This window comes from Musa acuminata, chromosome BXJ3-11, assembly GCF_036884655.1.
Source record: "Musa acuminata AAA Group cultivar baxijiao chromosome BXJ3-11, Cavendish_Baxijiao_AAA, whole genome shotgun sequence".
Lineage (NCBI taxonomy): Eukaryota > Viridiplantae > Streptophyta > Magnoliopsida > Zingiberales > Musaceae > Musa > Musa acuminata.
In genome coordinates this window covers 30,470,204-30,491,337 of record NC_088359.1, presented here as the reverse complement: position 1 = coordinate 30,491,337, position 21,134 = coordinate 30,470,204, and the positions used below count along the sequence as shown (strand labels likewise).

The window sequence follows — 21,134 nt, the reverse complement described above, 5'->3', positions numbered from 1 at the left end:
TTCTTGTCTATTCCAATATATTAATTTTTTTTATAATATTCAATCTTATGACAATATTTGATTATTCGAACACAACTTTTAACACAATTCGATCTTTAATACGTTGATTAATTTGATTTTTAATTCATTGATTAATTCTTTGACTCAATATTTAATTTTTAATATGATAATTTTTTGATACATCATTAAACTCTCCTACCTAACTAATAGTTGATATTTCGATAGTCTGAGTTACACAACCAAAATATTTTTTATATCATCTATCTCAAAAAATATATTAGTTCAACAAACTCATCTTGATAAGAAAAAAGAAAATGACTTATTCAAAGGATATATGTATCATAAATCCTTGGATTTTTTAAATAACTATTCTCACCTACTATGGACTACCTTGGTTTTCTGTTAGTCCTCTCCGACAACCTCTGATGTATACCATGATACAATAACACCCATGTCGAAACCTTATTGTCGTTCGACCGCCACACCACTCGCCCCGACCTCCTTTTGTGGCAGCCCCACATCCGGACTGCCACGATGCCGGTGATAACTGCAACATCTACCACAGTCATGGAGTCGACGACCGCCAAGGACCTAAGCCACAGCCCAAAACCAACCAAAATACCAACACGGTTGTGTCTTCTTGTATAGCACACAGCAAAATTTAAATCATATTTACAATCTTGACAACGAGCAAAAGATTTTATGTACTCCAGAAGCACCAAGTCGTCCGCGAAGACCATACCATACCTCACCTCATGTTACGTCATTTCTCCTCGATGTCAATGTCAATGTCGATGATGTCGGGCTCAGATGCATTCGGGGAAGAGCTGCTTCGACCTCTCGAGAAGTCATCTCTTGGCTGCCACACGATGTTCCTACATCCTGTGCAACGAATCACCTGGTTGCGATAACCCACGAATTGCCTCTTGCAAGCTGGACACGTGCCCTGTACACAACATCCATGAAACTCCGTTATGAACTGCACACAAAGATCTTGTGTAATTTTTTGAATAATCAATATTATGAGAACCCCAAATATAAAAAAATTTCTGAAGCATAATAAGTTAATTAAATCAATTGGTGTATCTGTCATATTTCTTAATTCTGATTTCGGATGATATCTGGACCTAATTGTTCATAATTTCCATGAAAAAGCCAAACAAACAAAAGGGGTTACATATGCTAATAATAATCATTTGTGCAACATGATTGAATATAAGTACTTAGCTGGGACCACGTAAAGAAAACTAAAGACATAGATCAACCTACGCACTACATAAATAATCAGAGAGACATTTTGCTGATCAAAATATAGATCCAATTATCCAGAATTGACTGCACGACGAGCAAAATCTAGCTGAACACAGGTGACAGTGGTTATTTTTACAAATAAAAAATATTATGTAGAGATTGATACAAAATGGACATCAATCAGAAGGATATCGATTGAGGCTTGTCAACTAACACAAATTTTAAAACAAAATCACCTGATAAGATCCAAAAGCAAAATAATGCAAAATGCTTATCTGCAAAGTACAATTTACGATATGTATAACTATAAGCTCTTGACAGTGTTGTATAATCCACAAGTGTAATAAACTAAGAGGAAATGGGACAGTGAATAAAAATGAAGAACTCAACATCTAATAATATGCTAAAAACATTGCTAGATCCAAGCGAACACTGTTAATCATAATACATTAGTTTAACAGGGTATCAGATTAACTATCAAAGCATATGCACCTTCAACTCCAGAGCCAGACCAAATCACTAACAAAAGTTAGGACTTGCAAAAAAAAATAAAGCAAGACTAAAAAATGCAAGTAAATAAATCCATTCGTCTGTAAAAGAAAGTAAAATCATGTGACCTTTCTATTCAAATGAGCAGGTAAAAGAAAGAAGAAATGTGTCCAATCAAGGTCGGATTGCTCAGAAGAACGTTTAAACAGTATAACATTGGCATACAAAAGAAACACCAAATAACTGATGAAGTGATCCGTCACCTGAATAGCAAAGTTGTTGGCTAGTGTTCCAATGAGAAGAGGAGCAGCAAATGGTAACACCCATGTGGCTAAAATAAAAATTCTGAAAAACCACCCAGATAATGCAAACCAGAGGAAGAAAATAGTCTGCAAAGCGGAGGAGATTAAAGATATAAATTAACTTAATACATACTCATGAAAAGAAATATTGATTTGAGAACTTTCCATCATGTACATACAAACAAGTAAAGAGCCTACTGGATGAGATCAAACATAGTCAAGCATCGTGATTGCAAGATGAGGCAGTCTAGTGTGCGACACTCCTACCAATCAGGACCTAGGGAGGTTAAATGTCATGATTCGTATATACTATCCAATATCATCTTGTTCAGGTCTATGAAATTCAATTCATAAAAAATGATCTAGGTTTTATTTTTCAAACATGCCAAACTCAGGCCAGAAGATGATACTTGAGACCAAATATGGAATGCTTATTTTATTTTAAAGAAATTGTCTTCTCATATATGAATTGAATCAGTGTGTGTCTAGTCTTTTTGAAAAAGTACAACACAATATAGTTGATGTTAGCATGATCAAACTGGATATGCCTTCCCATAATTGTGCCTGTAAATGCTTTGACTCAAATAGGGACAAAATGCATAATATGTATGGCTTTGTGTGATTGTAGCAATGAGCTAAAGGAACAGTGTAACTTGAATCTTGATTGGTCCACGAAACCATGAAAAAGTAAGATGTTAGAAACCTACTTGGTGCAGACTAATCTAATTGATCAAAATGTTCATTGCAATCTATTTTCTAGGAGAATAATATCAAAGAGGACCTAAGGAATTCTTTGCCTCGGCTAGATAAACATCATAGCAAGACTTAACCATCCATATGAGAATGAAGCACCAAAAGAGACACTTGCAAAGATAGTGGATGGTCTCAGCAACTTAGTGTCCAAGTGGTCATCCTATTTCTCAGATACCTGTAGGTCATATAAGCACACATACATGTACATTAAATTCCTTACATAAGAAGATATAAAGGACCTTCCCATCAAATGGAAATAACTATAAATTTTTGTGTCTGCATGAAGGCTATAATGATTTTAAATAAGAGACCAAGCACAAAACTCGACCATAGTCTATCTGTATGTCCCATCTCATTCAGAAAGTTGTCTCGGTGGCCGATGCTTGTTTTGCTCGAAAATTCTCAAGGTATAAAAAAGTATTTCAAATACTAATATCTTTTGTAACCCTTAAATGTCATCGTAATCTAGTATGTTTGAACAGGCTATCCATGGACGAGGACAATATTTTCTACGACAATCTATAAGAAAGAGAAATGACCATGAAACAGCGTTGTTGGATAATTCTAAATGTTATGGTCTTTATTAGGTGGTGAGAAATAATGGTCGCTTGTCATAAGGTTAACAATGGGATCGTGTATAAAGTGTATTAGCAGAACATGAGTTACAAGAATCAAACAAACTAAACATGTAAAAATAGTGAGTCTTGTTAAAGACTAAAACCTAAGGTGTCTTTCTTCTTTGCAAGCAGAAGGAATGTTTCAATAATCTCTTCTAAATATAATTAAAGAGATTCATCAAGAACCTTAGAGATAGTTCGAAACCTAATTAGGGATAAAAAATGGGCTAAAGTAGAACTAAATAAAGAAAGAATCTGCATGTACTCCATTACAAGTATATGCATTTTCGTCCAAGACTGGACTGTGTAGTGCTTAAGTTAACACGTACATCCGCCCACAGTACAGCGGATAGCATCTTCATTCTAAGGTCCTAAAGGACCATAGAACATAATATTGAAAACAAAAATCATGTCACAATGACAGGAAATCTGTTGGTAAAGAAAGACCAAATCAATAATCATTATAGGAGGCATTAAAAAAAAATCAAAATCACCATGATGATAAGCAACAGATCATAAAGCACAACAATTTAGGGCTAATTAAAGCCGACTCCAAAGATTCAGTTAAAGAAAATCAATCTAAAAACCTACTGACAAAACAATATTCAAGAAAAAGGAGGCAAGATTCATGATTAGCAATCGACAAAGAGGAGACAATCTTCAAGATTAGAAATCCAGAATGACGAGAGAAGATCATCCAAGATTAGCGATTAAAAAGGAGAAGACAAGTATCGAGAAAACGGAGGCGATTCAAGATCAGCGATCACCAAAAGGGAGACCAGTGATAAAGAAAAATGAGACGATATTGAAGATTAGTAAGCAAGATAGAGGCGACAAGAACCAAGATCAGTGATCAAGACAAAGGAGACAAGATTCAAGGTTGGTAATCAAGAAATGGAGACGAGACTCACGATTCATGGTTAAACGCGTAAAAGCGGAAGGAAGAACTCACAGCGAGCCCTCTGCCTAGGGGCGTTTGCAGAAACTCGTTAAGGTCTCTCCTGTACTGCAGAGAATGTATTCAAAGAAGACATCAGATAATAGATAGAAAGAAAGAAAGAAAGAAAAGGGGCGGATCGAGAAGAAAGAGGGGAAACCGAACCCTAGGCCAATTCCTGGAGAAGTCCATGGAGAACGACCTCCACCGCCGCCCAATCCCTAATTCCTGGTCAAGCTCGCGGGCCCGGGCTGCGGCGGCGCGGGAGGCGGAGTCGAATCGGCGGGACAGGGAGTAGCGGCGGTCGAGGCGTTCGGCGGCGCGGCGGGCCTCGAAGGTGAGCTGCTCGATCCCGTTGTTGGCGCTCCGCCAAGCGTCCCGCAGGGCCTCGCCAGATGCGACGCGCCTCGCGAACCTGTCGAGGTCATTCCGCCGGAAGGCCCGGACCGGAGCGGCTACGCGGCGGGCGACAAGAAGGGGCGGCGAAAAAGCCGCCGGCCCGCTGGCGTAAGGGCGGGCCCGTGGGATGCTCGTGCTCGCCATGGGCGACAAGAAGAGCTTCGGAGGGGGCTTTGGTTGTCGTTAGATTGGGCGCTTCGGCTTCTGTGGCGTGAAAAGCGAGATCGATGTATGGCTCACACACCGACCCTTCTTTCCCCCTTCTCCTGTATCGCTCGTAACTTACCGAGTTCGCGTTAAGGCACGACAAAGGTTGCACCGCGGAACTATAGGACATGCCGCAAGCTTTATTGAGATGATCGATATGACCTGTGACAGGTTGATATCATGGTTAAGCCTGATGACAATTCCCAAATACCACCGTATAAGTTGGGAAAAGAGATGTAGTCCCAAAAAGAAAAACAAGCAGGTGTGCGATGCCATTGGTGACTGGCTTGACAAGCAGCGGTTGACAAACCCTAAAAAACCAGCGGTAATGATATAATACACTTAAGCCTAACAGAGGCTCACAAAGCATAATTTAAACCTCTACCACCCATTCACAAAGCATATGATGCGAAGGAGTAATACAAAATATGCGAGCCAACAACAATTGACAAGGAAACGAGCATAATAAATTTTGCATAATGGGGGGAAGGGAAAGACTCACGGCGCAATAAAAGGCCACATAAGGTACTGATTACTCCTATAGGATCTGAGAATAGACTATACAAAATTGAAACCTTATCTAGCCCATGATACCGCATCAATTTCATCTCTTGCATTTTTATACAACTCGAGTCTCTTGGCACATTGCAGCCTGCGCTCCATCAAAGCAGGGTCTTCATCCAACAGCTGAGAAAGCTGCTTGCCCTGCAATTTTGGGGAAAGAGTTAATTAGGAGACGAGGGGAAAATAATTAGGAGGTTCATCACACCAATGGGCCAGCAGAAAAGACCTCTTTCTTTCCAACTTGTGTGTAGAAGTGATTGAGCAAACAGCGCTTGGCTTCTCTAACTTGACAATAGACTGCTGCCTTTGGAATCGAGTTCTTGAGCGTTTGGGACACCATGGATATGTAGGACGAAACATTTGAAGCTATCCTCCTCAAGTGTCCATCGGTGTACCTATCAATGGTGGGGGCAGCAGGACTCCCAGTTTTCTCCACCTCCTGTGGCAGCTTTCTGAAGAAATCTACGGTTAAATATGATGCCTCCATGTCAACCAACCGCAATACCGTCTTGCGGCTATCTTCGCGGAACCTCTCCAAAGCTTCGTGAGATGCAGCTGCAAGCTCCGCTTGGAGAGAGGGGAATCTCTTCAACTCCTACAGGGAAAAAGATTAACATGTGCTTAATAATTGAGTATATTAGTGGCCCAGATCATGACAAAGGGAATGCACTAACCCGGGTCTCCCCTATGGACTTCCTCACCAACTCTTTAAGAACAAAATGCACCTGCAATCACGACCAGTAGATGCGTCAAAGATACAACCTAGGACTTAGGGAAAAAAAAAGATAAAAGATATATAAATAATCTCTTACAGCATCAACTGATGCTTCGGCTGGGCCCCTAAAATAATTCAAAGCACTCTCAATTAAGCGACGATAACCTTGCTCAGGAGCAATCAAATGGGGTTGATAACCATCTGCTTCTGAAACCACTTTCCTCACATTTTGTAGGGAAAGATGTCGGTCAAATGGAAGTTTCTTTAAAGCAGCTGGGAGTTGATGATCAAATACCCCATAAATTCGATCACCACCAGGACGCCTGTGTAAATAAACCCAAAAATTAAATATAGTTTCAAATACAAGCCCAAACAGCAGACAAACAAAATTTACAATGCAACATTAAACACGAGATTCTACTCTTTGAAGATGCAATGATCTGATTAATGCTGTCAAGAATGTGCAACAGCTTTTGACAAAGCAGGTTGCAGCAGAGACTTGAAGTATATAATAGAGATATTTTGCTACTTTTCAATATGGGAATTGATTTCTTGATTTTCACATATCCACAAATGAAAATGATGGCATACACCAAAAGTTGCATGAAAACTTACTGTTGCATAAAGTGTATATCAAGCTCTGATTCAAGCTAGAGAAGATGAAAACCTATATCACAAGCATATTTATGCAGATAAATGGAATTATCATAACTGCATAAATTCCTTTATCACATGTAGATTTTTTTTTTGTGAATGATGTTAATTTATTAACCACGTACAGTTTTCTTGTAAGAGGCTCTCAGTTCGACTACTGATATTGCCCTTAAAAGAGCTCAAAGCAGACCCAAAAAGCTAAGATCTGAAAGCTTCAATGGATTGACAAACAACATCTAAGGTCAATACAAGAAGTTCTAATTATAACAATGATTGTTAACCATGAAACAGCAATGCAAAGTTAACCACCCTAGCTAAGCGTTCATAATTTCTAAAGCAATCAAATAAACAAGTGTCTCACTTCAACAACAAGCACTGCAAGGAAACAAAACTAAATAACTACTCTAATGGAAGTTAGATGTTGGAACCCAAAAAATAAAAACGAGCCATATTAATTTTTGGATTATTTAGATATTAGTAAATGCTCCATCTAGATTCACTACAAATTTATAATTATTCTTGACCAGTTATGGTGTGCCTTCAATAAGGCATGTGCCTTGCCTTTGAATGACAAATTGTTGAAGAAGTTCCACTGCACACTCAAAAATGTTGGACATTATAATAATAGGCCAAATATATAATAACATGCAGAAATAAAATGCCAAACATTGAAGAGAAGAAATGGAACTGAGATGTTTACCCTCCATCTAGATGCTCCTTGAATATCTTATCAAATGCACGGCAAAGTTCCAATATAGTGTACAATTGAGCCTGGTAGAACATGAAAATGTAAACTGATAACCTCGTTTAATTATGACATAAAAAAATGAATCTTAGTCAAATCATTCATGTACACCTACCCCTGCATCCACAGCGATGGGCCTACCAAGGTGATCCATCTCTGATTCAAGTTCATCAATGGTTTTGTTTATCAAAGAGGTAATACTTGGGATGCGTGCCCTGATTACAGACTCCAGATGCTGAAACAAATTCAGTCACTAAAGGTAATTAATCAATTGCTCAAACAAAGAAATGCCAACAAATTAAAGAGTCAAAATATACTATACCCTTGAAAGAAGTTTAGCAAGATATTCCGAACCCATTTTACTGGATAAATGTGAGTACTCTGGACTAGTTGCAAAATACTCCTTTTCTTTTCGTCTGGCAACAATCATATCAATGTTCTTATTAATATCTGCTTGCGAACGATTAACAATACCAACCCAAGGATGCTGAAGTCTGTAAGCTCTTCCTTCAAGAACCTTACAAAGGACAGTACAATCAACAAAGTCAGATGAATATGCTCCAAATGCATTTATGAAAAAGAACACACCAAGAAAACCCACATCGAGTGCATTTGTTCCTTTATCCATCAGATCAAGTTTTGTCAATACTCCAAAAGTCCTTTCACCTGACCAAATTTTGGATAAGTTCATGTAGCAAAACAGGTCAACAAAAATCATCAAACAACAATTTAGCCTGCGACAAGATTTATTGGAGACTCATCATTGTCATAATGGCAAAACCAACATATTAATAGAATATTAGCATCATAAATCATATAACACAGTTTCTATTGCAGCATCTATCAACATACCTGTTGGATCAACTTCCCTAGCAAGTTTGATGGCATCAGATGTTGCAATATCTTGATTAGCAGGAGAAATAGCCAATATTATGCAATTTGGCTGCAAAAATGAACATATGTAAAAATGAGAGTGAATCATTTACAAATTATGTTGCACAGGAGAGAGGGGGTAACAAAATATAATACAAGTGAATAAAGAAGCTTTAAAATAACAAATGAATTCTGTATAAAAATAAAATTACGATACAAAAAGAAGTAAACTACAATTAGCAAGCTCATGAACTATAAAATGAAGACAAGATGCAAGACCCAGCAAGACCCAGAAATGCAAGTATAAAGTATATCGAATAGGCATATAGTGTAACATCCTGATTAGTCTCACATCGAACGTGGACAAGATTAAGATTGACTTATAAGGATCTGATGAATGTACTACTATCAACTTCAGCTTAAGCATTTTGGCCAGTGATTCGGACCAAGCGAAGTTGATAGGCCAATTAGCTCATCAGGCCCGAGTCGTGATATTTGGTATCAGTGCCAACCTAATATTTAGGAATGATGAGGGAGCTCGAGTAGGAAAGGACTACCCGTGGATAGAGTCAGAGGACGAACTATGTTGAGCCTTGACGAGGACGTCAAGCCCTTGAGTGGGGGAGATTATAACATCCCGATTAGTCCCACATCGGACGTGGGCAAGATTAAGATTGATTTATAAGGGTTTGATAAGTACACTACTGTTAACTTCATCTTAAGTACTTTGTCTAGTGTTCGGGCCAGACGAAGAGGCAGAAGCAGCAAGGAGAGGAGAGCAGGCAGCACAGTGAGAGACAATCGAGAGAGACGGAGGAGCATGGGGTAAAGTTTTAAAAAGGGGCATCTTTTTCTGATCGGTTTCTAAACCTTGATACTAATAGATAAGAATCACTGAACTGATCAGAAAAGTATATAAAACACTAGAAGTAGCAGTGACCGAAACAAAGGGAGCACCCAGAAGCCAATTGCTGAAGCTGATAATGTAACATACATCCAAAATGAAAGACTGAAATGATACTTAAACTGAGTTGTAAGGATTTACATGGAAAGATAGAAGCAATGAAATACAGAGAATATAGCAGAAAACCATTGAAAGTTGATAAAGATCCAAACAACCAGCGTCCATAATTCAAATCAAGCAATTCATCATGATACAAACAAGATGCAGGCATCAACTTAATCAAGGAAGACTTAAGACACCTCTAATCACACAAAGAAAAACAACAATGAAGTAAAAGAAATTTTTTTCATTTTCAGCTTCAGAAAACTAGTTGGCACTAAGTAATACCACACACATCATTTAAGTATTCTTTAATGTGTGACACAGCTTCAAAATCTATAAATTTCAAATAGTAATGTCGTCATCCCCAATCCATTTGTCCACTGTTCCCCAAACCACCAAGAAATCAGGAATGAGTTGGAATCAAGCAGGATGGGCAAGAATTAGCCAATTCCAACCAATCTGATCTAACAATTCACCCATAATTTCTATCATAATACTTATCCCTATTGAATATCCAGCTCTACCCAATCCCAATTGCATCTCTAATTTTTATCATAATACTTATCCCTCCAAACTTTAGCATAAACGATATTCTGTAAAACAGAAAAAACACCACAATTCCCCTTTTGCCAAACTAGCCAAGTGGGTAAGAGAACATGCATGAATTTGTAGGTTGTAATTAACAGTAATTATGTGGCATATGATGTACCTTCTCAACATATGACTGGACCATATTTTCAATATCATGGACAATGCTATCAGGCTGTCCCTCTGAGAAAGACAGACATGTTTTAAATAAGTTAATAAATAATGTGAATCCTGTTACCGGAGCAAATACACAAGGATGTAAGGCTGAAAAGGTTCAAACAGCATGTACCTACTGCCACCTTCGTTAGACCAGGAAGGTCAATAAGTGTTAGATTCACAACTGCAATAAATAATCAAGAAGTATCATCAGCAACATAATTGAACAGAACATACAAAATAACCTAGAAAATTAAGGCATAAAATGAAAATTATGCAACATATTTGCAGCAACAAATTCCATTATTTACTCCATCTCAGTGAAGTGAAGCTCAGGTTCAAACAAGTTACAAAATTTAGGTTGTTAATAGAATTTTTACATCTAATTAAGTTGTGAACAAAGAGAACAAACTCAATTTAGTGACAAATCAAAACTCATAATATATCATAGAGAAGACCGCTTAAAGATTAACCAATAATGTTCAAGCAAGTTCTGGAAGCTGGAAGTGCATAAATATACATAGTAACTGCATAGAAAGGATAACTGTCCAAAGCTAAAGGTGCTAAAGCATGACTTTTATGTTCTTTTTTTTTTTTTTATGTCTTTGTGTCTCTTCACACTAACGTAATTCATAAAGCTCTTCTTGAAGGTAAATGCAATTTTTGCACCTTATTTTCTTTCAGAATTTGAGAAAGAGGGTTTGCAAGATAAACGCAATAACGAAAGGAATGGTATGAAAGCTGCAGAACATGCCAAAAGTGCTTCGGGATTACTATGCATAAGAAAAAAGGAAATGCACTTTGTTTGAGTACAGCCATATTCAAAGCAGGCCTGATTACTAAACTAAGTCTAACAGGTTTTCAGGTTTTCTAAAATTTTAAGTAAACAACAACTACTCTTGTATTTACGGTGAGCTGAAAGGCTTTTTCCTGTCACTAAGTCTCAGAAAGTTTATTATCACTACTCAAATAAAAAGGCATCAAAACCGTTCTTATTGTTTCTAATATAGTCATCAGTCTCTACCTAATTGCAACACTGATATGAATTTTACTGACCTCCAGCCAACCAGTGATTTATACTAACCTTTAGACATGTCCAACTCACCAATGAGTCCCCTCAATACCCTCTTTCACCCACGAATTAAATTGTTTCTTATTTTATTTCTAAGTAATTTACCATAAACAAGACTCATCATAGTGATTAGAGATTTTTGCTAGGCTATATATTTTTGTGGGTCACGTATTTTGGGCAGACAATTGGAAACATACTCTAGCATGGCAATCATGACAAGTCGGGTCCTGGGACCACGGAGTCAATCAAAATGCTGCCTCATATATTACCCAGGTGTTGCTTATAGGGCTTGACCACCTGTCATTCACATGAACTGTAGGTTGCTCTCACCAACAGTCTCATGTGATTCCAGAAAGGTTTCAAATGGGAAGCCCTGCACCTTCAACAGGTCTCCAGCCTTCAGTTTGCCTACTAGTTGGCCCACTCCTAGAGAGGCTATGCAACTACCAGACAGCTGCCAAGTCTTCCCCGTTTATCTACCGGATTGTGTCACCAAGACATGAGTATAATTCTGTTACTCTATTAACTATGTCATAAGCAAAATACATTATTATGGAAATAAAACCAACATTTTCTAAAATTACATGACAATGAAGTAAATATGAACGAGAAAAAAAGTGTTTGCAAAATTCAAGATATTCTTTGGTAAAGGAGACAATAATTCACGATACAACCTCATTAAATTTGCTCATTTGGATCATGAAGTTCATATGAAATAACTAAAATTATTCAGAGAAAAGAAAAATAACAAGTCTTTACCAAATGGCGAATAAATGCTAAGATGAATGGGGACAGGAGAAATTTGTTTTGTTTTCCCTGTTAGCCTGTCAGTTTCATCTTGAATTTCCTTGCGCACAAGAGCTACGAAAGTAAATACAACAGTTAGAAAATCAACTACTGATACATATATATGTATATGTATATGTATGTATATATATATATATATATATATATATATATATATATATATATGTATATATGTATATATGTATATATGTATATATGTATATGTATACATATACATATACATATACATATACATATACATATATATATACATATACATGTACATATATATCCCTAAAATGACAATTTTCATATATAAATTCCCAATATTTACACAATAACCATGAACAAATTTATCAATCTCATGGAAAACAAGGAATCTCAAAATATTTTCTTGGGCTCCTAAATAAATCTGACTCAATAAAAAATAAAGATCACATGGATAATCATCCAAACAAGAGGCTACATCTTACACAGAAGATCCATCAAGTACATTCATCGCCACATGGACAACACATATTAGTTACATGAGCTCAAAGTATAGATATCCAATGAGCATAAAACCCTACTTTAAAGTTACTCCTACCTAGGTAAAATTCAAGGTCATAACTATTATTTGCACCTCAACAGGATCCAGTTGGATGAAGACCAACCGTCAGACTTGAGAATTAGATTCAGAAATTCGGAATACTACTTTGAGGCTTGAGCAAACATTTATTTTAGCCTTTTCATAAAAGTATATATGTATACATAGAGAAAGAGAAGACACTTCTAGTGCAAAACTATGAAAGAATGGTTGCTTAAGAAAGATACTAATATACTCATAAATCAATAAAATGTCCTCCTTTGTAACTATAAAGATCCAACCGTCTTATACCAACTTAAACAGAACATAACTGCAGCATATTGATGCAAATGTGATTCAACATAACATAAACAGTAATATAGTAGATTGGAAGTAGCTAAAACTTCACAAGAATTATATTGTATATACAAGTAACAAGTTCTCATTCAAGTTTAAAAATTCTCCAATTGGTTTGCTATATATAGTCTTAGCCAAGATTGTGAAAAACATTCCACATATTTGTAAGAATCAACCAACACAAAAGCAATTAGTCAAGAAAAATGAAAGAAATCATTGCATCCGCTAAGTGGATGAAAGAGAATCACACACAGAAATCAGTGAATCTCCTGTTTGGCAAGTGAAGGAACTCAGCGTATTCTGGACGGCCTTCCTCTGTCTTGTGAAGCTGCAGCACCAAGGGCCTCCTCGTCACGATACCTTGAAAAAGCAAGAAGGGAGAAGAAGAAACCACTGATTTAACCACCAAATCAGCCATTGAAAATTCACATGGATAACCGAAGTTTTAGAAGAACGGTACAAAACCAATCAAGATCGCCGAACCCTAACCAGAACCACGGGGCAGAAAATCGCGCCCAACGATGCTCTCCAATACCGACGATTTCCCCGAACTCTGCCCACCAAGAAACGCATCGAACAAATGGGTTAAGAGGCTGAACGAATAAACGACGCGACGGCAACGAGGTCGGAGTATTAAGTACCTGTCCGCCGACGACGGCAACGGAGGGCAGCGCTTCCCAGAGCGTCGGCAGGGTGCCGTCGGCGCCTCCGTGGTCGCCCAGCACCGTGCACGCCCTCTGAATGCGGTTCACCAGACCGATCAAGCTCTCCATCGTCGTCATCTCCGAAACCCTGACTCAAAATTCGGACTCGAGAAGGCAAAGAAAGTTTCGAGAGAGCGGAGGGAAAGAGAAGTATGACGTCGGCGGAAAGTGCGTTGGCGAGAGAGAGAGACAGGAGATTCTATTGAAGCTGGCGGTTGGCTCCCATCGGCAGCTAAGCTATTTGTTTGTTTCCCATTTATACCCCTGGGGATTTGCCTGCAGTCGCGCTATCGAAGGGCTTTTTGGGTATTCTGTGCGCCATGCGATGGGCAGGGTAACGGCGGCGTTGTCGATTCTGCCCACCGAGTGGGCCTTCCTTCCTTTCAAATGTTTTCAAATTCGCGTTACGACCACGACGGGGAGGCGCTTTCGATTTCGGGACACGACGGAGGTTAAGACTTGGATAACGATAGACCGTGATGCCGGTATCCTCGGCCCCAAAGGCTTGGGCTGAGAATAGATGGGCTTGATCTGGTGGCCTAGGAGTTAGGGAGAATGGCCCTTATAGTGTTTGGAAGATTATCGATGTATCGTGATTGGACATCATACGCACATGCACGATACTGGAGTCGAGGATGTCAAACTCCTAAGTGGAAAGAATGAATACTTTCGTGAGCAAGTGAGCTCGCGCAATCAAATGTTAGATTACACCCAGCGAGATGCTTCCAGATCAGAAGAAACAAATAGGAAAGGATAGAAAGAATTTTATTGTTGAACACCTTTTAACATGGAAGAGAGAGTAGTAGTACCCAATGGAAGATTGAAACTTGAAAGCTTCTTCTAACAATCACACAAGAGGTGGCAGATGGTGGACCTCCAAATCCTATATTGTATTTGATCCTCAAACATGACCTGGATGGCTCCCCCGGTGGTGCCAAGGGTTATCAGGTAGAATCCATGGGCATCCTTAGAGAAGCCTCCTTTTAAATCTTCCATTGCATGAAATATCCTATCTGAAAAAGAATATATATCAGAATGTACAGATGATATTACTGCAGTAGCTGACATCTAAGACTACTGTACTGATCAATGGATTTTGATACGAAATGCATGGCCATCAATTTACAGATGAAACAAGTAGCAAGAAGACGAAACCCTAACATGCTTACACTCTTTGTATGTGCTGATCACTCCGCGCATGTATTTCTTTGTTAATCTCACTGTAAGTCTATAATGCTTGAGGAAAATGTACACCAATCTTAGATGAACCCTCCCTGCAGAAAGCCAAATTAGCACAAGTCAAATTTCCATTCATGATCATCCAATCACAAACGAGAGCACTCTACATAGATTATTAGAGTTCATAAAAAAAATCGAGCCATGGATTCTTACCTTCGGGCATGCGGACTGGAAGTTGAGCACCTCTTGCAAGGATATTCTGGTCCTGTGATACATGCCTACCAGCGGCTGCTCTCCGCTCAAGTGTGGCGGCTCCTCTTAAACCTACAATAATAATGTCATATCAGTTCATATGTTCGATTATGTGAATTCACGGCACGTTATCTCTGAGATGTTCTGTCTATGAAGTACGAGATCAAGTATCTGTGAAGTTGTAAACGGTGCAGCATTACATGTCGCAGCAGTTGCAGTGAGCGTCGCCATATCGGCAGAAGTCTTAGTTGCTAAGCCTGTAGTAATGGCAGAAGCAACGCACTCTCTGTGCGCCCCTGCAGACTCCGCTGCTTCAGCGCACACAGTTGCGACCAAAGCTGCAGCTGAAGCAAGCACGGCGCTTATCTTCTCGTCCGACTTCCCTCCCACATTCATCATGCTCATTCCCTTGGAATATCTTGGTTCCACCCTAGAACTGGCCATGATGCCGGAGATGGCCGCAGCCAACCTTGTAACGGAGAGTGCAGCATGCACTTGAGCCACATGGAGTCGCAGTCTCTCCTTTCTCCTCTTTCTGCATCCTCTGGACAAGCTGCTGAAAAGTTCCCCGCCCAACCATGCCTTGATCTCTCCTACCTTCATCTGTGCATTTCAAAGAAATCATACTATTATGAAACATTATATATATTTTTTTAATGTTTTCTGTCTTCAGCATTTACCCAGCTGGTGTGGAGTTGCTTGTGCTTTCCTACAGCTGATTGCACCAGATTTCCAGTCGAAAGCAGTGTCTGAAATGATCAGAAGATTATCTTTGTGTCAGAAGATTATCTTTGTTTAGACAAGGGTGGGAGATGTTCTTACCAGTACTTGCTCCAATCTGAGTTTGTCATCCTCATCGAAATGGACATCGCTCTCCTCTGTTTGCTTCTCCTCTAGCTCTTGGTCATGCTCCCTGCCCTGCATCAACAAGGGTTCAAACCGCCCGTCCGTGGTAGCCACTAATCAATAGGAATGTCGAGAATTATTTTAACGTTGATGCACTATGTGATAACTGTGAAGGGCTTATTCATGGTTGAACGTGATAGCCATAAGATATCAGCTTCCATGAACACTCAGAAGAAGGATGATTGGTTACCGAGCTTCCCAATTAGACATCTTCACATCACTCGAGATGGAAGTATGTATAATAGCCGACGAATATTATAAGCTTCTAGTGAGTAGTAAAGAAACCCATTCTTGAGAATATATAATGGATGGACATCGATTAGAACTACTACTTACATTTGACGAAAGCATTTGAAAGAAATCAGAGGACGAAGGGCTCCAAGTTCTAGAGAGGAAATCCATAGCTTCAACAGGACTTTTGGGGACCTCCACTGGGCAATAAAACGTCGACAGCTGTGACTTCTCCTTGCACGCCTCGATCGCTCCTCGTTCCTCGAATGCCACTAATTTATCATTCTGAAATAGATTTAGAAACCAAGCAGAATTATTACATGAGGTAGGGATTACAGAAAACAAGTTATTCAAGCGAATACCGTGAAGTAGGGAAGTGAAAGATGTCTCGAGAAGGAGACACTCTCAAACTTCACTCCTCTTCTAGCTCTCTCCATCTTGGAATGAACCTGTTCAGGAAGCAGATATGGAGTTGAAACCAAAGTATGTTTTGTGAGCAAAAAGGAGACAGCTCCGTCCATCGCATAGCATATATTTCTTGATGGGATTGGTCGAACAAGAGGAGAGAGTTCATGTTCCACAATGTTGTCATTACTAAATGCCAGACGAAGACATGGAGCTAAAAAAAGCAAGTTAATCATGGGACTCCATGGGTGGAGTCTCCATTCCACCAAAGGCACAGCCTTGGGAAGATTTCTCCTAGAAACATCATTCAGAAGAGCAAAAACCCACAAGTTACTAAAGCCATGAGAAACAAAACCGAGTGAAGGTCTCCCGAAGCATGCAGTCGCCCATTAAAGCAAATACCATCCCACATTCCCATGATTCCATTAGGAGGAGGCTCGCGAGTGTTAGACATGTCCGGTAATAAGCAACAAGCTAAAAGTAGAAGGAAGGAAACAATCGGTAAGACTAAATGGAAAGCTGAAACAAAAACAATGGGAACCTACTCGAAATAGAAGGCAATGGATGGACCAGAAGCTCTTCGCCTGACGCGTGCATCCTTGGAGCTGCTACATGCATTCTTAAGGAAGAGCACGAGCAAAGCGCCAGCTTTCGTGGCTGAACTGATTGGTTAAATTATAGGGCTCGACAGTCCTGAGTAATAAATAATACTTGAGGAAAGAATACTCCAACTTTGCTTAAACTAAAGTATACCTTGGAACTGTCACCAAGTCAGACATCAATACTAGGAATTTATCGGAGGAATAGCATCGAAGACCTCGGAATCAGAATCACCTCGAGTTGCAGAGAGCATAGCACTTCATGTTCTTCGCCTCTGATTGGCAAAAGATATCCTCGGTATCAACATGGTCCTTTCTTTTCTACGGCAAAGCTAACATGAAACAGAAGGATCCATCTCCTGCCAGTATAAGGATTAACCAAGAAATATAACTTCATGAGGATTCTCTCCTCTCCTCATAATATGCATGTGCATCATCAAAACAACAAGCAGTAGGTCGACATGATCCTCTTGGGACCATCACATGCAGGATGGTATCAACTAGGGAAGAGCGAGACCGGGGTAAGCCGTGCTTAAATCGGAATACCACAGTTGCATGTATTTAAATGGGGATGGCATATGGATTGGGGCCCCCGAGTGACCACCCAGTATTTTGGAGCCACACTATACCATGCAGAAGCTTATTTTGGTATGCAGCACGATCTTCACAGTGGCGTGTAATTAGATGGGTTGATTGGGCCCTAAATAACTCAGTATTTGGGGCCATTTCACGTGTTAATGCTCCCTTCTGACACGACGATCAACGACGCCCCTTCAGCCTGTGCCGCGGTGTCCGTCTCGCTCGGTGCAGCTTGCACTGTACCTATTGGAACGAGTGATTAGTTGTGTCATAAAACTAGTGTCAAGTGGCCTAAATCCATTATACCTCAACAAGGAAACTGCACTTTGTTTGAGAAGAAAAGGTACTGGTGGCAGCTCTACATGTGCGATACGTACCTCACGCCAAGAAACTCGAAAGTGGAGTTCTTGAAAGCAAGTTATGTCCTTCCCCACTTCTCTGCTGTCTGCCACTAATGCCACCCACAGTCACTGAGTTGTCTTGTAATATGACTTCTCGCCTGGAATTGCCAGGACCCATATTATGTTCCTCCTATTTGCCAGAGTTCCAGTTGCCTCGAACAGAAATGTGTGTTCTTGGGAACGAAGTCAAATCGCCAAGAGTTGTTGCTTTCCTTCACGCACCAAGGTTTTTGGACTAAATCATGGAGCCAAAAAGCTTCGAATACAGTCATTCTGTGGTCACTGCGAGAAGATATCAACTGAAAAATCTCATTTGTTATCACACACAACAGATCAGGTGCATTTAAACGCTTCAAGATGTAAGCATTATGAATGAAAAAGAGAGGCAGAACAATACCTGCTTGACAAAATGTGGAGTCTCCGATCGTAGTTCCTTACAAAGTGACCTTTTCCTAAGTGAAAAAAGAACAAGGTTTAATAAAACGCTGAACTTGAACTGGTAGATTATTAGAGGAATCATTGCCGCTTCCAACATTAAAGGAGAGCTACTCCAGTAGATATAGGAAAGCAATGGTTGGATAATAAAAGGGGTGAAGGATACTCGAGTAAATTCCTCTGCGTGCCGATCCAGTCAACTGTTCTGAAAGGATCGTATAGCCTGATCATAGTTGCGACTTAGAACTTGGACAAACCAACAGTGCTCATGCTGGAGTACTATTGCTGTGGTACTTGTGTACTTGCGTACCTTTGGAGGGACAGAAAGGAAGGGGGAGGTTGGTGCGTCTGCAAGTTGTGGGAAATTAACTGAGAGGCCTATGCACAGCCAACTTATCAGGAACTAATCTTCTTATAATTAAAATGCTTGGATCATCGCACCCCTAATGTATTAAAACACTTGCCTTAAATTCACAACCTTTCGTGCCACACATGGCTTTCAAACCTTGCGGCTCCAAATGTCTACCAGGTTATTTGAAACTCCACGCTGTCCAGTCGGACTAATTATAGATTATTTCTGAATCTTATTAACATCATTTTTTTTTTTACTTCAAAATTTTATATTAAAATTTTTATAATTTTAAAAATAAATAAACTCATTTCTCATGATGACGTCAAAGAATATAACACATGATACAACATGTTAGATCGATGCAAAAGTGATGGGCAAAAGAATAATTTTAACATCGCTTTCGTTTTCAACAATAAGCAGCTTGATAAGTATGTCATCATCTTAAAGAGAAGATAGATGGGGTTGGATGACCGAAAATGACCTTCGTTAACAAGGTGACAAAGAGGCCAATGAAAACAAATGCTCCCATAAAAAGGGGGAGACCCAGAGCTATCACGATGAAGAACCTTCACGAGACCAACAACGAGGAACGCAACTGTGGCAAGAGGCACATGACAGTTTCTCATACAAGTTGAACTGATTTAGCGAGGAATTGGTCTAGTCGATTAAGCCCAAGTCTGACTCAAATTTTGAGTCAATTCTCATGTAACCAAAAAGAGAAAAGAAAGAAGGAGATATACCTTATTCCCCCTTTCCCTTATCCCCCACTCAAGCTTAGTTCCCTAGCACTCTTTTTGCTTCTCGCTCTCTCTAATCCCTTGAGGCAAGTGGCAAGCAACACTAGAGTGTTACAAGTGGTGAACGCTCTCGCATACGATGATGCATTATGTGAACGCAATCGTATAATTGACGCCCGATAGTTTCTCATGTGAGTTAAAATGTAAAGAACGAAGGCTCCCAGGAAGAGGGGCGCCACAATGTCGACAAATAGATGACAACAACATTGAGCATCCTAGTGGTGGTTGCTCTCAATACATCAAGTGGCAAGGCTCTAGGTCTCCCCCTCTTCATGGGAGCCTTCATCTTCATCCGCCTCACCATCATCTCCTCCACGAAAGTCATCTTCGATTGTCTAACCCCATCCAACTCTTCGGCGATATACTCACTAAGTCGGTCGTCGTTGGAAACAAAAGAAACATTGAAATTATCTTTTTGTCTATCACTTTAATACCGATCTAACACACGATGTCACGTAGAATATTTTTCCGTTAATACAGTTCACGATGTTATGACAAACAAAATTATTTATTTTACTTTTAAAATTATAAAAATTTTAATATAATTTTTTTAAATATAAAAACAGTGATGCTAATAGGATGTATAATCTGAACTGGAATCAGGTCAAAAGATCATTAGTTGGAAGAAACTTCTCACTCCTAGTCTGCCTCTTCTTTTTGCCCAGAGTTCAAATCCTGCTTGCTGTAGCCCAAATCTTGTGTCGTTCATTGGGCCATTTCCTCTGCTGTGGTCTACTGTATGTGTCTGTGTGTGAGTGACAGCAACAGTTAACCTTTGCCATGCAATGTACTAAAATAGAATCAAAATATCAACCATGTCCTATATATTCAAGCTTTACTTGTCAACAATTCTGGTAAGCCAAATTAGTATAATTACGAAGAAACTTTAACATGGTTAAAAGAGGGAGAGAGAGAGAGAGAGAGAGAGAGAGAGAGAGAGAGAGAGAGAGAAAGAGAGAGCAAATGCTAAGTTGCACAACTACAAGCAAAATATGGTTCCTATAGTCAAATCCACCTTAAAAGACTGGGTAGAACCCTGCACTTCCTCTTCAAAATTCCAATAAATACTTGTCTTCTTTCTTGAAGATACTAAATGTCCCACCTCTTCTTCCTTGTCATCTTTTAACATTTCACGTTCTCAGATGTGACTGTAATCACAGTCACAACTATCGTGGCTACAGTAGCCAACTCAAATAGCTTGCATGGAATGAAGTGGCTGAAATACCTGAGCCAACTTAGTAGGAGGCTCATCAAGTGA

At 39.4% G+C, this 21,134-nt stretch overlaps 3 protein-coding genes across 3 annotated transcripts; all 3 read right to left on the bottom strand.

Annotated features, from left to right (window-relative positions):
- Positions 1 to 619: 619 nt before the first annotated feature.
- Positions 620 to 5,055, bottom strand: LOC135653297 (uncharacterized). Its single transcript, XM_065175127.1, has 4 exons — positions 4,515 to 5,055; positions 4,365 to 4,418; positions 2,004 to 2,129; positions 620 to 946 (listed from the first exon to the last, which is right to left on the bottom strand). Exons 1-4 carry the CDS (start codon positions 4,890 to 4,892, stop codon positions 764 to 766), a joined length of 741 nt encoding a protein of 246 aa, XP_065031199.1. The 5' UTR covers positions 4,893 to 5,055; the 3' UTR covers positions 620 to 763.
- LOC103972190 (phragmoplastin DRP1E-like) lies at positions 4,913 to 13,942 on the bottom strand. Its single transcript, XM_009386426.3, has 15 exons — positions 13,678 to 13,942; positions 13,526 to 13,589; positions 13,289 to 13,396; positions 12,088 to 12,189; positions 10,390 to 10,440; positions 10,222 to 10,283; positions 8,486 to 8,576; positions 8,235 to 8,299; positions 7,956 to 8,150; positions 7,749 to 7,868; positions 7,589 to 7,659; positions 6,332 to 6,557; positions 6,194 to 6,244; positions 5,746 to 6,114; positions 4,913 to 5,660 (listed from the first exon to the last, which is right to left on the bottom strand). The coding sequence occupies exons 1-15, from the start codon at positions 13,816 to 13,818 to the stop codon at positions 5,532 to 5,534; spliced, it is 1,845 nt and encodes a 614-aa protein (XP_009384701.2). The 5' UTR covers positions 13,819 to 13,942; the 3' UTR covers positions 4,913 to 5,531.
- Positions 13,943 to 14,551: 609 nt separating this feature from the next.
- On the bottom strand, positions 14,552 to 20,201 carry LOC103972644 (VAN3-binding protein-like). The gene is made up of 9 exons (XM_065174430.1): positions 20,082 to 20,201; positions 16,671 to 16,757; positions 16,414 to 16,593; positions 15,994 to 16,089; positions 15,852 to 15,920; positions 15,372 to 15,774; positions 15,133 to 15,243; positions 14,910 to 15,014; positions 14,552 to 14,753 (listed from the first exon to the last, which is right to left on the bottom strand). The coding sequence occupies exons 1-9, from the start codon at positions 20,199 to 20,201 to the stop codon at positions 14,581 to 14,583; spliced, it is 1,344 nt and encodes a 447-aa protein (XP_065030502.1). The 3' UTR covers positions 14,552 to 14,580.
- Positions 20,202 to 21,134: the final 933 nt, after the last annotated feature.